Source organism: Oryzias latipes, chromosome 19 (assembly GCF_002234675.1).
Source record: "Oryzias latipes chromosome 19, ASM223467v1".
NCBI classification, from domain to species: domain Eukaryota; kingdom Metazoa; phylum Chordata; class Actinopteri; order Beloniformes; family Adrianichthyidae; genus Oryzias; species Oryzias latipes.
The window spans coordinates 2,274,471-2,291,518 of NC_019877.2; the positions used below are offsets into that span (position 1 = coordinate 2,274,471).

The 17,048-nt window shown below is 42.3% G+C and overlaps 1 protein-coding gene across 1 annotated transcript; it reads left to right on the forward strand.

Moving 5' to 3' along the window:
• Nucleotides 1-1,875: 1,875 nt before the first annotated feature.
• Nucleotides 1,876-16,923, forward strand: olgc6 (membrane guanylyl cyclase). The gene is given in 27 exon segments (NM_001105098.1): nucleotides 1,876-2,278; nucleotides 3,698-3,810; nucleotides 4,508-4,575; nucleotides 5,406-5,621; nucleotides 6,334-6,452; nucleotides 6,678-6,780; nucleotides 7,233-7,347; nucleotides 8,505-8,646; nucleotides 8,776-8,858; nucleotides 9,362-9,470; nucleotides 9,726-9,807; nucleotides 10,459-10,561; nucleotides 10,637-10,693; nucleotides 10,775-10,846; nucleotides 10,944-11,048; nucleotides 11,142-11,228; nucleotides 12,666-12,798; nucleotides 12,864-13,001; nucleotides 13,070-13,146; nucleotides 13,227-13,318; nucleotides 13,399-13,557; nucleotides 14,826-15,018; nucleotides 15,501-15,675; nucleotides 15,747-15,845; nucleotides 15,925-16,019; nucleotides 16,093-16,169; nucleotides 16,542-16,923. Coding segments are annotated over 27 exon segments (3,228 nt in total). The 5' UTR covers nucleotides 1,876-2,073; the 3' UTR covers nucleotides 16,753-16,923.
• Nucleotides 16,924-17,048: the final 125 nt, after the last annotated feature.

Genomic DNA, 17,048 nt, shown 5'->3' on the forward strand with positions numbered 1-17,048 from the left:
GGAAACCCCCAGGGTCAAAATGGGAAACACCTCCGAAGATGGTAGAGAGTGACAGAGCAAAGATCCTGTGGGACTTCCAGATCCAGACTGATAGGATGGTAATGGTGAACCAACCAGACATTGTAGTGGTGGATAAAGAACAGAGGAAAGCCGTTGTGGTGGATGTGGCAGTGCCAAGTGATGGGAACATCAGGAAGAAGGAACATGAGAAACTGGAGAAATATCAGGGACTCAGAGAAGAACTGGAGAAAGCCTGGAAAGTGAAGGTGACAGTGGTGCCTGTGGTAATTGGAGCACTCGGGGCAGTAACCCCCAAGCTGGAGGAGTGGCTACAGCAGATACCTGGAAAGACCTCAGACCTCTCTATCCAGAAAAGTGCAGTGCTAGGAACAGCTAAGATACTGCAGGACCCTCAAGCTCCCAGGCCTCTGGTAGAGGACCCCAGCTTGGAGGAGAAACCACCCGAGGAAGGGTGAGAGGGTTTTTTTTTATATACCGTGTGTGTGTGTATATATATATATATATATATATATATATATATATATATATATATATATGTACGTCACAATGAAAATAGAAATGAGATAGAAACTCCTGCGTTTACTTTGTTATTTTTTCTCCAAGCAGAAACTCTTTCTTTTGATGATGATGCAGCCGTATTACTTTTTTGAAGGGCGTATCATCTTCATACGGCGTCATTAAAATCTCTGGCTCAGAATATCCTCACCCCTCCTATTATCACCCTCCTTCCCCCCCCCCCCCCCTTCTCTCTAATATCCCTCTCTCTTCTTCCCTCCTTTCCTTTTCCGTCCGGTCCAACACCAAAGATTTTCAAACATGATTGACATTAATAAAGTTTGGCCTCAATCACAAAAGGGGTTTATTCAGACATACCTCTGGTTTGTTGTTAAAGTAAAATATGTCCAACACAAGAGGCCTTCAGTTTTCATCTGTCTGCCCAGCTGTTGGACAGGACAAGTTTAAAAAAAAAATGGCTCAGTCTCTCACTGGAGTATTGCACTCTCTTTTTTTCTCCACGCGTTTCCATGGTGACTCCGGAAATCGGCAATCTATTGAGAATGTCTTTATGTACTTGCTGTGCACGTGCATTAACCCAGCGTTATCAAATCGAGCGTAATTACGCTAACTCATATCCGGTCTTTTGGAACCGACATACCCCGAGTAAGCAAGTTCAGGTGGATTTCAGCCAGAGTTCAAGCTTAAAGTCAGGCTAGTTTAAACATGCTTCCTGGAACAACCCAGGCTGCGTCTTATTATCTGTTTTTCTTGTTGTTGTAATCTATCAGATGTTTTGGAGGGGTTTGTTGGTGTAATTTGGACTTCAGGGCCACCGTACGTTTCTCTCCTGGGTTACTTATCTTCCTTCTCTAGTTCTTCCACCAGCAGAAGTCCATTTTCCACCTTGTAAATCGGTTTGCGTTTGTGATTGTTTCTAAGGCAACCTCCTTACATTATAGTGTCTGTCTTTAAGCAGCATCATGAGTTTTACATTTTCAATAAATCCATGTTTACAATAACCAGTCAAAGATGCTGTGAGCGTCACCTGCTGTTCAGCAAAGTTAACACGATAACTACTTTCCCTTCAGGTTTTTGCAAAAAGCTCAACTGAAAGTCCAGGTCAATGCTTTCATCTAAAACCACATGGAGCATGAAGCTCTTATCTGCAGAACTTTCACATGTTGCTATGTGGACATTTGCCATCTCCATCCAAATCAAGTCTGTTATGTGTTTTCCAGTTTGTAGCCTGCAGCGCACACACAGACCTTTGCACACCCACACAGGGGAGTTATACAGCCGGTCTGTGTGTCTTTAAAGGTTGTATATTAACACACTGACAAGGAAAGGACAACTCAGAGCTAGAAAGGCAGTGCTAGTTTAAGGAGCAGAGCACAAAGGGAGAAGACTTCTGAATTTGGTAGCTTTCACTAGTGGAGATCTACACATTAGGGGAAAAATCGGATGTTTTCCAGCTCTGCAGAATCACAAACTGATAGGATTCAGAGCCCCCTCCTTAACATGGACTCACCCTGAAACACTGATCCAGAGCTGACAATGAGCACATTTAACTTGTGGCTGTCTGTGCTGTGCGCCTTCGGGGTCTCCGCATCTCGTGTTCAAGACACTGGACAGTGTATGGATGGGATAACGGTCAACGTGATCCTGCTGGAGGACGAGGAGTCTCCCTGGAGCCTGAAGTATGTGGGGGGACAAATCCTAGAGGCCATCGAGAAGGATGCAGCTATCAATGCTGAAGAAGGTAACTCAAAAAAAAGGACAATCAAAAATTTGTGACCACAATTAATTAACATATCAGGCTAATTAACTTTGTAGCTTTTCTGATGCATTTGTAGAAAATACAGCATTTACTTTTTGGGTGAATATTATTTTAATTCTGACCAGAATCGGGCCAAAACATTTAATATTTTTCCGCTTTCAGCCTTTTTGTTCGTTTTACAAACACACAAACTCAACTAATTAACAGAGATGTGAACCTGGTTCGTCAGCAGGATTTCGACAGTGATAACATTAGATGTTATCAGCAAAAGTCATTAGAAATGCTCACTGGTTTCCTGTAAACTAATCCTGACCTTTGATCCATAGGAGTGAGAATAACCTACTTTTATATTTGGTTTTTGTGAAGTTTGGTTCAGTTGAATTACAAAGAATTCCAAATAACAAGAGAAGCAATTAGAAACAAGTAATTTTGTCCTCAGTCACTGCCATGTTTGCTAGGTTTATATAAACTCACTGGCCACTTTATTTGGCACATCATGAATGCACATTTCTAACCAGCCAATCACATGGCAACATGCACATCCTGTAGGCTGATGGACTACAGCAGCAGAAGACCACACTGGGTGCCATTCCTGTCAGCTTAGAACCGAGGCTACGATTCACTCAGACTCACCAAAACTGGACCATAGAAGATGGCAAAATGTTGTCTGGTCTGATGAGTCTCCATTTCTGCTGCCACATTCGGATGGTAGGGTCAGAATCTGGCATCATCAACATGAAAGCATGGATCCATCCTGCCTTGTGTTGGTGTCATGGTGTGGGGGATATGATTTTGGGTCTCTTGTGATTCCAATGCCACAGCCTACCTGGGTATTGTTGCTGACCATGTCCATCCCTTTCTGACCACAGTGGACCATCTTCTGATGCTACTTCCAGCAGGATAAAGCTCCATGTCATGAAGCTGGAATCATCTCAGACTGGTTTCTAGAACATGACAATGAGTTCCTAGGACTGAAGTGGCTTCCACAGTCACCAGATCTCAACCCAAGAGCGAACATTATATCAGCCTCATGGATGTGCAACCGACAAATCTGCAGCAACTGTGTGATGCTGTCATGTCAATACGGACCAAACTCTCTGAGGAATGTTTCCAGAACCTTAATGAATCAATGCCACCAAGGATTAAGGCAGTACTGACGGCAAAAGGGGCTCCAAGCCGGCACCAGTAAGGTGTATTTAATGAAGTGGCCAGTGCGTGTATGCAGGACATTTACAGGCATATTTCCAGCTGTGAGTCTATGACTGCAAAAGTCTCACCATCACAGTCTGGACTGTAATCTTCCTGGAATAGATTAGGAATCAGATGCAGCAGCGTCCTGCTGGTCTTCTGTTTTGAATCAGCCAATCATTACGTCTTCTTCCCTCCTCATGCAACACAAAGGTATGGAGTTCAACCTCACAGTCAACTTTGAGGGGTTCAACACCACTCTTTATCGCCAAAGAGGCTGCATAACGAGTGCATGCGAGGGGGCAGAGAAGCTCAACAAACTGATGGTGAGTCACTCATTTGATTCCTGAGGAACATGAGGGTTCACTCGCTCAGACAGGCGACAAACCTTTTCCGGACTTTAACAGAACATTCTGATCCTTTTTCTCTGGTTTTGTCATTCAAGCTGGCTTTGTTAGACCAATCACTGTCTCTGCACAGCTTAATGAGGAGATGAATTCAGGCAAAATGACAGAAGCTATGTTGAAACGATGGATTCTGAAGAAACACCAATTCATTTTCATGTGTTTTTTTAATAATTAAAGAAGAAGTGGATGCATCAGAATGGGGGCGGAGTAGGGAGCTTGTGGCCCCGCCCAGCTCATTTTCTACATCACAAATAGTATCTTTTTTATCTGCTCCTGATTCACAATAATTTGAATAAAGACATACTCAGAAATGCAATCTTAAGCTTAATTTTCTTTATATATGTCCCCCAACATCAGAAAACTGCAACAAGAACATGTTAAAAACATCAACAACTCAATTTCCTCAGAGATGATCTTTGATGTGACAGCAAAATTAGACTTTTTAAACATAATTCACTCTATATATTGAATTTTATTTAAAGTACTTCTATTATTTGGTCATTCCAGTTGGTAGATGTTGTTTTTTCTTGACCAGATGTACCGTCAGTATTTCCTGAAAGTAAACTCAGAGTTTTGCTGTTATCGGTGGGAGTCACACTCTGCTGTCTGACTGCAGGTTACAGGTGAGCTGGGATGTGCCGTACTGGGACCCACCTGCACCTACGCCACCTTTGCAATAGCCGAGTGAGTGAGCGATTGTTTATCCAGCTGTTTGACGCCCCATGACGAAGGAACTCAGCATAATGATCCGTTTTATGGCATTAAAAGCTTCCATGCACTGTTTGGCTTCAGTGAAGCATCTCAGAGCCGCAAAAAAACAAACAAATCTTTATCTAAAATTCTTTTTTATTTATGGACAATTTGATTTTTTTATTTAATTTTACTTTGACTTTATAATTATTATATTATTATTATTATTGTTGTTGTTGTTGTGATTGCTGTTATTTATTTTCCTAAAGTTTTATTTATTTATTGCGAATTTGAATTTTTTAAGTATTTTTTACTATGGCTTTATTATTATTATTATTTTTTTATTTTATTTTTTTATTTTTTTTTTTTATTTATAATAACCCCCTGTTTTTTGGCTTCATTCCTTATCGTTGACATCCATTTCCTGGCTATGGTCATGTGACCAAACAGTCCATTTTTATAGACAGTTATATTTTGCATCATATATTATAAATTATAAAGAAAGATTGACACCGTCATGGAAGGAGTCACAACACACCTTGAAATACACTAAAAAAACAGGCCCCTTAGAAATAAGTGCAACATGTATCCCATTGGCAAAAAGAAATGGCCAGTGGGATAAGAGAGATAGTTTTACTGAGTAAAAAATTGTAGTCACTGAGAAGATAAGAAAAATAATCTTGAGAAGATTACTTTTTTGCAAAAAAGAAAATGAGATATTTTTTCTTATAAAAGGGTATTTTTATCTTCTTTAGATTCAGTCTTTGCAGTGTAGCAGCAAATACTCTTCCTCTCATGTCGTCTCTTTTATTTTCATCCGTCAGTGTAGAAAAAGGCTTTAACCTCAGCACACCCATCATCTCAGCTGGAAGCTTCGGCTCCTCCTGCGACTACGCCATGAACCTGCAGCGCCTCCTGCCACCGGCCCGCAAGATCTCCGACTTTTTCATCAACTTCTGGAAAGAAAAGTTCACCATCAAACCAAAGTGGAGGACAGCCTACGTCTACAAACGACAGCCCAACACTGAGGACTGCTTATGGTAATTCACACAGATTACAGTTGATTGAATTCTGGGAAGGATTTCAAGAACTTTTTGGTTCAATTTGTAGAGAAAATATTGAAATACTTTGTAATTAGTTTGTGTCATTGTTGTAACTTTGCAAAAACACATAAGGAAAACATTTGATTTCTCCTTTAAACTGACTTATTTTTGTAGGAACATTGATTAGTGTAATCCTCAGATAAAAAATGTCCAAACTCTGTCAACATATACCAGAAAATGTAGAGTTTCTTGCAGTTTAAGACTATTATGGGATTTTTGGCAAAGAAACATCCATCTCTGCTGCTTTTCCTACAAAATCAAGACAAAGAGAGATAAATAGATTGGAAAAAGCAATCTTGCTTGGACATCCAGGTGTTACTGATGCAAACGTTTGCTCTGAATTTAGCTTTAAAAGTGTCAAATTTAAAGCTGTAATGTTTTGCCCAAAAGCCTGAAAAACTGCAGCCTTTGTTATTCTTAATTTGTTTAAAAAACCTTCAAAATATTAATTTACTTTTTTGGATTAAAAGTCTTATTTTCATGAAACTCTTTAATTACTTTGGTGGTGAAAAAACTTGAATAGACTTGTTCACATGGACACCATACTCCAAATAAAGATCAGCACCTCCAACAGGGCGTGTTGGTGTAAAGATAATCCAGAAGGTGACTGTCAGGTGTGCCGTTTCGTTGACCCGACCTCCCTCCACAGGTACATCGGAGCGCTGGAAGCTGACGGCAGGTTTCTAGTAAACGTGAGCAGAACGATTCTGCGCCATCCCGGCGACCTGAAGGACGTTCTGGACTCTCAGGAGAACAGGACCAGCAATCGTGAGTGTGACTCAGCGACCTTTCTGTGGTTCCAGCCCATGACTTTAAAGGGTCTCAATCTGAGAAATGACAGATTTGCTTCAAGTTAATTCAGCCATGAAACAAACATACTTTGGTTTTTCTATTAACTTCAGATTGAAGGTTAAATGGAGGAGTTGGTGTTTGATTCCTTCTGAGGGAAACATGTGTTCCCTCTGGAGTTACATACGTGTCCTTTGGGTGCAGTGTTCATCCTGTGCGGCTCACCGACGGACCTGAAGGAAGTGAAAAACATCTCTGACGCTGCCGACAACTTGGATATTCTCTTCATTCTCATCGATCTTTACAAGTCAGTAAAGATTTTTTTAAATCTTTTTTCCTCTTTTGACTGTAGATATTAGTGACTGTATTACTTTTTATATTACATATGAAATAGACAAATGTAAAAAAAAAAGCTTCAGACGTGGATTAAAACGTAAAAAACAGTCATTTTCTAAAGTGAACTCGATTTTTTAACAGCAAAAGTACATTTAGAAGATTGTGAGTTCTGCTAAGACGTTTCCTTTTTTTTAATGGAAAAATCCTCTTTCTTCATTGAAGTTATCTTATAGAGCTATTTTTTTATTTATTTTGGTGGTACCAAAGGTTTTGAATGTGCTTCTCTCCACACGTGTTGCATTCAAACAATGTTGTCGAGATCCATAGATCAGGGAATGCAGAAGAATTCCCTTTCAAGTTGCAGCTTTTAAAAAATATTTTCAAAGTTCTCAGTTTGTTCCTGGTTTGTCCTGCGCCACACAGTGATGTTTACTACACCAACACAACATCAATGCCGGAGATGAGGAACGTATTGGTGCTGACCATGCCCGACACCAGAACCTACACCATCAAGCCGGACCTCACAGGCAACGATACGGTGAGAACCCAAACTTGGTAAAACTTTCAGAAGCTACAATTTTAGAATGAAGTTTCTAAAGTCCTGATGCCCATGCAGAAGACAAAACCGCTACAGCTACAGCTACAGCAAGAGAAACTTTACTGCCCTCTAGTGTTTGACGATTCATTTATATCGTGACCAGCAAATAGGAAAGTATAGGATAACCTGCACAAAAGTTGTCTGCAAAGAACTATAAACTGTTATGTTGTAGTCACGGGCGCCCATTCGGGGGGGGGGGGTGACCCGTACGAGTACTGCTGCAGGTTTTGGGTTGTCCGGGCCTGTAGATGGTCACAGAGACAAGCGGTCGCGTTTTAAAGGGACTGCAGATGTGTCTTTAGGCTCGTATGGCCACCCAACATTGGTACGATGAAAATCGTACCAATGTTGGGTGTGCGGTGAGTGTATTGTGAAGCATTTGTAAGTTCCGATGTTGTAAGAAATCCATTGGATAAAAAAAACTATGCTGGTGTTACTTTAAAAAAATAACACCAAAAGGAATTTGGACAGGTGACGCTGTCATACCTACATACTCTAGTCATTAGTGGCCCCTTAAAGACCAACTCCAATGAAAATGTTCTTCTTTGTGCTTTAACATGTTTTTGCAGCATTTTTCTCATGATGGAGAACATATATGTAGAGAATTAAGATTACAATTACATTTCTGAATATTTCTTCATCCAAATTGTTATAAATCAGGAGCAGACGAAAAAATGCAGTAGTCTAACGGTCCCGCCCAAAACTCTGAGGCGAATTTCTGATGAACTCCTGCCGCTTCTCAGAAACTACGTCCTGGAAAACCACACGGGACTTTTGATTATGGCTAAAAACGGCCTAATTACAATTGAAAGAACGCTACAAACGCTTTGAAAACAGATCAAAAGATGATCGCAGTGGGACTTTACGCCACGCACGGGGAGTGCACGTGACAATTAATTGACAATTAAAAAATCTGTACAAAACGTCTGTATCTCACCTACTTTGCTCTTCGTTAGCATTACGAGTTGTATAAGTGTTCACTACGACCTTGTGTTGTGATGAAGGCATAAGAACAATGACTGTGATATAGATTCTGAGAAACATCAACACTGCTTCACTTGGAAGAGCTTTCATTTGTTTGGACTCTTTTCCTGCAGATGAACGACTACATGGCTGCGTATCACGACGCGGTGCTGTTGGTTGGTCAAGTCATGAGAGACATCGCAATAAGAAACCCGGCAGAGATGCAAGGGATGGAATACGTCAACACAAATTACTTTCGGAACGTCTCATTTAACGGTGAACAGGGGGACTTTCAGTAAAGATGCAAATACCAAACTTGAAATTTATTGCTGTTGACTTAAAACGCTGAGCTGGGAACTGCATTCTGCCGAGCACCAATAAATGTGTTTTTATGACTTTGATCAGGAATTGGTGGCCATTATAAACTGGACAGTTATGGAGACAGAGATGTGAACTTCTCGGTTATTTACACCTCCACTGACAACAAGGTGAGTTATGGTTCTGGCCCAGGAAATATCTGGTTCCAAAAAGCAGATCCCAGTCTAACCTTTTCTTACCAGAATATGAGTCCAGTTATAATGTCCTCTGTAGAAACCAGAAGGAGTCATTTCAGTAGTATGTATGTATGTGTAGAAATGTTCTTTTTCTATTCAAAGAGATTCTAAGCCAGTTCAGGATTCAATGATATGTTGCAGTAGTAGGGACATAAATGGGTTAACCCTTGTGCTATCTTAGATGACCCCCCCTTCCATTGACGTGTTCTCCCTACCATGACAAAGGTGGATAAAGGTGGAAAGATTTCATGTAATCCATGGACACCAGTGAAGATCACAAATCATTGAAGAAAAAAGGTTCAGAGCACTGTCTAGTGGGTCTAGATGACCCAACTCCCAATGGTAAAGTGCCTAGGATAGCACAAGGGTTACACAAAACAAAATCTATCTGCTATGAGAAGAAACTCGAGGTTTTCTCTAATTTTTCTCTTTATCAGTACAAGATTTTATTCTCCTTTGACACTGAAAACAACAGGACCAAACAGATGGATCCATCTCCAACCTTCATCTGGACAAAGGCGCTTCCTGACGACAAACCAGGCAGCGGTACAACGGCAACCCACACAGACACACACACCATCTGAGATCCAATCCTGATAGTTAATGACTGACCTGCACACAAACAGACCCACCTACTGAACTGATAATAGGAAATGTCAGCTTTAAATAGCTGCAGGTGACATGTGCAGTCGTATAAAAATGTCACCTCACCTGCAGTAAAGTTCCCTTCAAGCTGTTTATCACACTTCCTCACCAACATGTTCAGTGTTTTGGTGTGAAGCATTGGTTTGTGTTTTACAGAACTAGAAACCCAAGACATCATCGTGGTGGTGCTGGGCGTCACGGTGGCTGTGGTCGCCACACTTGCCTTTATTTTTTACAGGTGAGTCCTGCTGTACACCAGGATAAACAGCTTTGCAATCAATGTCCTCTAATGCAAGGTGTTGTCAAAACGTTAAAAGTCATTTGCAGTTTTATAATTTTGTGCTTATTAGTTAATAATTATGTGCTCCACCTTCTTAAATTTAGTCGACTCAGATCCAAGTCAGACTCTTGTCATTATTTTTTTATATATAAAAACAATTTTTTTTCCAGTTTTAAGTGGGTTTTGTTGCAAGTCTCTATTTATTTTCTCTTTTTTCGTCTTCTTATGTCTAATTTTGAGCTGTTTTGTGCAAAGAGATACTGGCCTAAAGCTTAAGAAGTGACCCAGAACCATGCAAAAAAAAAGTAGCGTCCAATGAAATATTTCCCAGGATTTTGGGGCAGTTTGTGACTTCAGACATGGTTAAGTTGGTGAAAGTTATATACATATTACACCTACATACATACATACAGACAGACATATTATTTTCTAATTTAAAATCTTCATCCTTATTGCATTTAATAAAATGTTTATTTTTAATGCCGTACCAACAATTTCCTAAATAAACCTTGTTGTTTTAGGTGAAAACATGCATCAGACTTGTACATAAACTCAAGGTAAAGAAAACCAGACTAAACGGCATCAATAATCTATATTTCTGCTGCTCAGACAGAACAGGAAGGATCGTCGGCTCAGGAAACGCTGGTCTCACATCAACCCTGATCTCATCTCACTGCTGGAGAACAACGAGCACAACATCGTCTCCCTGAAGGTAAAGCACTTCATGAAGATGGTTTTCAGCGCTGGAGCCTTCTGATCCAACGTTTCTCCTCCTCCTCCTCCTCAGATAGAAGAAGAGAGGAAGAAGATGTGTCAGATCCGCCGGGCCCTCTACGATAAGAAGGTACTCTGCTGCCGCCGCCGTTTTCAAACTGACATCCCAGCGAGCTCCGCCTGCAGATAGATGTCTCTGATTCTGTTCCAGATTGTGATCCTGAAGGAGCTGAAGAAGTCTGATGGGAACTTCAACAAAGCCCAGAGGATAGAGCTCAACGCGGTGAGACGCCTCTCTCCATTCATCTTTTGTTCTCAGAGTTTATGGCTCGTTTGTTAATATTTGTCCAAAGCCACTGAAGTCCTGACTTCTCCTGCAGCTTCTGCACATCGACTATTACAGCCTCACAAAGTTTTATGGCACGGTGAAGTTTGATCAGGGAGTGTTCGGAGTCTTCGAGTACGGACAGCGGGGGTCACTGCGGGTCCGTAAATCAGACCTTGAAGAATAGCAGTGCTTATAAATAACAAACAAGAGAGAGAGATAAGACAGATTAATGGTGCCTTCTTTATTCCAGTATGTGCTGAACGATAAGGTGTCGTACCCAGAGGGAACCTTCATGGACTGGGAGTTCAAAATATCCGTCATGTGCGACATTGCAAAGGTGAGAAGTGGCTCAGCAGAGAACAGAAGCTACTGTATGTTTTAGCTCCTGGTTTACTGATACAGACGTCAGTCACTCGGGTCCGAGACAACAGTGGAGACCGATCAGGCAAACAGACATCCATATAAACACACTCATCGACTTTTTGACACAGTTGTTTTATTCCAAATTCCTGCATTTTACTTAAGAAACTGAAAAAAATGAAAACCAAAGTGTTTGGTTGCATAAAAGGTGTTCAGATAATAAAATTAAAGCCACATCCTGTGTTGCCTTCAGGCGCTACCTGCCCCTCATTGCCCCTTTTTAACCCGCCCTCACTGGCTGAGCGGCTGCTACTTGCCCCTCACTCTCCCTTCCTGCCCCTGCCACCCTACTCAGAACCAATGTGACAAATTCATGCAAAAAACACACTTTTTTCAAAATGCGGCTTTTCTGTCAGCTTTATCTCCATAGCAACCATTGTATTTCTTGGTCTTCTGGGGCTGACGTACAGGTCGATGTCATTTTTAGAAGAATCTGTCCAACGTAAATTTTTGAATGACCTTTTTTTTGTTAACCACGCCCACATTTCATATATGTTAACATCATATTTCCTGGTGTGTCGCTCAGCTTGAGTCAGGGATTCATGTAGTACATTCTCACCATATTCTGATGAAAAATGTGCGAGATACCGGGGAAAGAGCTCGCCACGCTCACATCATTCAAAATCGACAACTTCTAAAGCCAATTTTTGTTTCCTAATTACCCTCCTAACAATGATTGAGGCGTCATGAGGCGACATACCAAAATAACTGGGAGGAGTTTTTGTAGTTGGTGCTAAAGGTTTGTTTTTTTAATCTTCTAATTTCAAGATGCCTCTTCCCGAGGTCAAAGGTCGACAAAACTTTGGTTGTGGATGTACGGAACGTGAATGTAATTTTCATTTTAACTTTTTTTCCTGTTCATAATATTCAGTTGTTTATTCCTCTCTAAGTGTTGGTCAATATTATTTTTGTTTTGCACTTGTTTTTTTAAGTTGGCATTAAAAATATAATCTGTTACTGTTTACTTTAACCAACCCCACTTTGCTTATTGGTTTGTGGTTTAAAACCTTAAAGAAATGTTAAATCCACTTAAAACTACAGTTCCCAGAAGCCCCACCCCTTCACATTTAACAGCATGTAAAAGCCCCAAATGTCCTCTGCAAAAACCAAAAAGACTTCATTCAGAATTATGCAGCAATTATTCAGGATCACAAATGTCCTCTATATTTTTAATTAGTGGGTTAACTAGTGGGTCTAGATGACCCAACTCCCAATGTTAAAGTGTCTAGGATAACACAAGGGCTACAAACTCTTCTAGTTTTTGGCTTCAAATGCTCGCAGTTCCCTTTGTTGCCACTAGATGTCAGTAAAACTAAATGGACTGCTTTGAGTGTTGAGGGCCTCTTGTGTGCAGGGCATGTCCTACCTGCACGCCAGTGACATCCAGGTCCACGGCCGCCTGAAGTCCACCAACTGCGTGGTGGACAACCGCATGGTGGTGAAGATCACAGACTTCGGCTGCAACGCCTTCCTGAGCCGGGAGCACGGTAAAGAGTCCGCCTCAGCCATCCATGCTCCCGTCCACTCCTCTCAACGCTCTGCCCCCGCTCAGACTTGTGGACAGCGCCGGAGCACCTGAGGAAGGAGGGCACCTCTCAGAAGGGAGACGTCTACAGCTTTGCCATCATCTGCCAGGAGATCGTCCTCAGGAGGAGCACCTTCTACACCGAGGCCAGCCTGAAGAGATCAGGTGTCAGATCCATGAGGAGCACGAATGCAGAGCAAGTGCAGAGGTGTAACATCTGTGTTTCCAAACAGAGAAGCTGTCCAGAGTCATCACATCCTACTTCAGGCCGGATCTTAACCTTGAGACGGCTTCAGAGAAAGAAGCAGAGGTTTCTGCCGTTTAGATGAGTCACTATTGTGTCAAAAACATCCCAGAAGCTCACCGACATCTGCTTTTTTATTTTTCTAGGTTTATATGTTGATAAAAAGCTGCTGGGAAGAAGATCCAGAAAAGAGACCCGACTTTAAGAAAGTTGAAAACCTCCTGGGTAAAATCATCAGGTATTCTGCTGCGACTCTTATTGCCTTTCAGAATAAGGGCCCATCCACAAAAACGTGTATTTTTTTAACGTCTTTTATAGTAAAATACACAACCAGGACAACGAGAGCTACATGGACAACATGATGCGGCGGCTGCAGATGTACTCCAAGAACCTGGAGCACCTGGTGGAGGAGAGGACGGCGCTGTACAAGGCTGAGAGGGATCGAGCCGACCGCCTCAACTTCATGCTGCTTCCTCGGTCTGCTCACTGTCACCGAAACACTAATTACTATGACTGAGACGGCAAAAACGGGACAGGGCCCCACGGGATGACAGCCGGCAGCGGTGTTGATGGAAAACCGGTTCTGCACCCGAGGGACACTCCTGCAGGGAACAACGAACGGGAAGAAAGGAGACCGGTTCACAAAACAGTCAGAGAGCAGAAAGCATATAGGATGAATTTAGACAAAGTGGAAGAAGAAAGCACAGAGAATCCTCTGGTTTTCAAAATAAAACTCTTTCCTTTAAGTCCTGCTGGAAAGGCGGAGCTCCTGATCTTCAGGAACATCACCTGTGAGGCTTTGATGATGCTGCTGGTGTGCACCCAGGATCAAAATCTACATGTAAAAGTCGAGCTTGACTGAAAACATGAACCAACAGATTCACTAAGGACTAACAATCTTAGCAGATTGGCCTTTTAATACAGACCTGGAAGCAGGTTGGAGCAGCAGTGAGGCTATTTTTATGCTGTTGTCAGTCTCACTGTGGAGTCAAAGTAATGGCGGTTGTACAGTCGCTGCAGCTGTAGTCCCACTACAATCAGCAGTTTTCAAAGCGTTTCCAGTGTTTTATTTTTTTAATTACGATTATGCCGTTTGCAGCCCAAATCCCAAAAACTTGTGCCGCTTTCTAGGACGTAGTTTCTGCAGGGCGCTGCAATAAACAAAAGGCGAGCAACATTGGAGCTAACCAGCCAGCCAGATTCCAGCTCAGACGAGGAAAACAGAGAAGCGCATGAATCCAGCATCGGACATCAGAATGGAGCAGAGCAGGGAGCTTGCTGCGCGCCAATTTTTGTTTCTACGTCACAAATACGATTCATTTCAAACGGGGTTTTGTCGCGTCTGCTCCTGATTCATATTTGAATAAAGAAATACTCAGAAATGGGATTTTAATCTTAAATTTTCTAAGAAAAATGTTAAAAACACCATTTTCAATGGAATGGGATTTTAACTGCTTACTTATTTTCACTTGTGAAAATTACAAAATAATATGCAAATAGATAAATTTCACAGAAATACACACAGTTTGGCTCCAATTTTTGTTTTCTTTTTCTTCTTTTTAAATTTGATTCTCAATGTCTGCTTATGTTAGAGTGTTTTCAGTAATTATACGTGATCAGTACATCCTCACCTTATTGGTGTTCTTATATCAGGAAAAAAATAGTTTATCCCGCCCATTTATTCATATTTGGAAACGGTTCCCCGTCTTGTGGTTCATCTGGTCCTCCTCTGTCCTCCTCTGAAGGCCGGTGGTGAAGAGCCTGAAGGAGTCGGGCGCGGTGGAGCCGGAGCTGTACGACGAGGTGACCATCTACTTCAGCGACATCGTGGGCTTCACCACCCTGTGCCAGTACAGCACGCCCATGGAGGTGGTGGACATGCTCAACGACATCTACAAGGGCTTCGACAGCATCGTGGACCATCATGATGTGTACAAGGTACTGGATTCTATGACCATCAATGCTGAAGAAAAAACAGTTTGCCCCCTGCAGGGATTCCTACCCGCAAACATTTGAGAAAGAGATCAAGTTACTTTCAAAGAGGGTCTTCCATAAATGCAAGTCCCGAAGCTGCAAAACACCCCCTTACCATTACACTGCCACCGCCATGCTTGTTTGTTCCACCTTACCTTCGGTTCCATCAGAACTTTGGTCCAGAATCTTTGCTCTTGCTGCTCAGCAGTGTCTTCCATGGATCCATGTTTGTCCTGGTTGGGTTCTTGGAGTCTTGTGGACCAGTTAGTCCTTGGAATCTTCTCTTCTGTTCCATCTTTTCTCTTGAGTGTAGATGATGGATCTCTTTGGGGTTCTCTGGAGTCCTAGAGCTACAGAACTGTGTTCCCTTTGGACTGAAACATCCGACTTTCATTTCTCTTCCCTGGCAAAAGTTGAAAGTAAGGGTTGTGGTTCCTGGTCTGCAGGTGGAAACCATCGGCGACGCCTACATGGTCGCCTCCGGGCTGCCCAACAGAAACGGGAACATGCATGCGGTGGACATCTGCCGCATGGCGCTGGACATCTTGGAGTTCATGGGGACCTTCCAGCTGCGACATCTCGTCGGCATTCCGGTGTGGATACGCATTGGCGTGCACTCAGGTGAAGCCCCGCCTCCTCTCGGTGTCCAGTGTCCACCTCAGAGGAGACGTCTGAGGTGTTTGTGCGTGCAGGTCCGTGTGCCGCAGGCGTGGTTGGGGTGAAGATGCCCAGATACTGTTTGTTTGGGGACACGGTGAACACGGCGTCTCGCATGGAGTCTACAGGACATCGTGAGCAGAAACACTCAGAGGTGATGGTCAAACAGCAAACCTGCAGAGGGTCTGTCTATGTCATGGTGGTCTCTTCCAGCTTTGAGGATCCACGTCAGCGAGCCCACCATCCAGATCCTGCAGAGGACCAACTGCAAGTTTGAGTATGAGATGAGAGGAGAGACATACCTGAAGGTGGAGACGCGTTTTTCACGTCCAACATTTCCAGTCCTTGAGTTTATCCTGACCCCACAAACGCCTGTTTCAGGGGAAAGGCACGGAGATGACCTACTGGCTGACGGGAGAAAGTGGGCAGGACTATGACCTTCCGACTCCGCCCACAACGTAAGCACAAAAAAAGGCCCTAAATATCAAACTGCACTTTAGAAATCGGCTTGAAATAAGTTAGTCTGCCTCCAACTGCATCAAAACATTTTAGCTCCATTTGTGGTCAAAATAATTCCCAGCATTCCCACAAGGACATGAGTTATTTCATCAAACTGATATGAGTGCTTACCACCTTTTAAATGAACCTATTTCACTACTTTATTAACGTTTTCTGTACTTTTTAGATTTTACATGTTCTAAAAATCAAATCTGATCACTTGAGTATATTTTACACGAGTACTTTAAACAAAGAAAGTGGAAGAAAGACTTTAAACAAAGTATACTTTGACTTATTAATACTTAAATGACTTACATGTTTTCTTCTGGCAGGGAGAACGTCCAGCGTCTGCAGCAGCACCTGGCACACATGATCCTGGCGTGTCTGGAGCGCCGCTCCCGGGGGTCCGTTCGGAGGAAGAAGCAGCACGCGGACCAGGGCAAAAATGATGAAGACGAGGAGTCAGGGGTGGAGTCTGAGAGCAGCCAACCCGAGTATCTCCACCTGGCCACAGTGGACAACACGCTGAGCACCTTCCTTTAGAGAACACGCGCGAACACCAGGCGTTTGTTTTGAACTGCAGCCATGACGCCTCGTTACGACCTGCAGATCCTCACAGAGAAGCAGCGAAAAACTCCTGAACTTTGAGGAGACTTTCTGACTTTTTCCTCTGAAGTTGAGCTTGATTCATTCATTAAATCAAATCTGAAAGTCTTCCCTTTAATCAAGTCTCTCACAATGTTTCCCTTTTAAAGCAAACATGTTTTTTTAAGAAAAGTCGTTTAAAGATTTTTTTTCTTTTCAAAAATATTCTTAACTTTTTAATATACTTCTTAAAT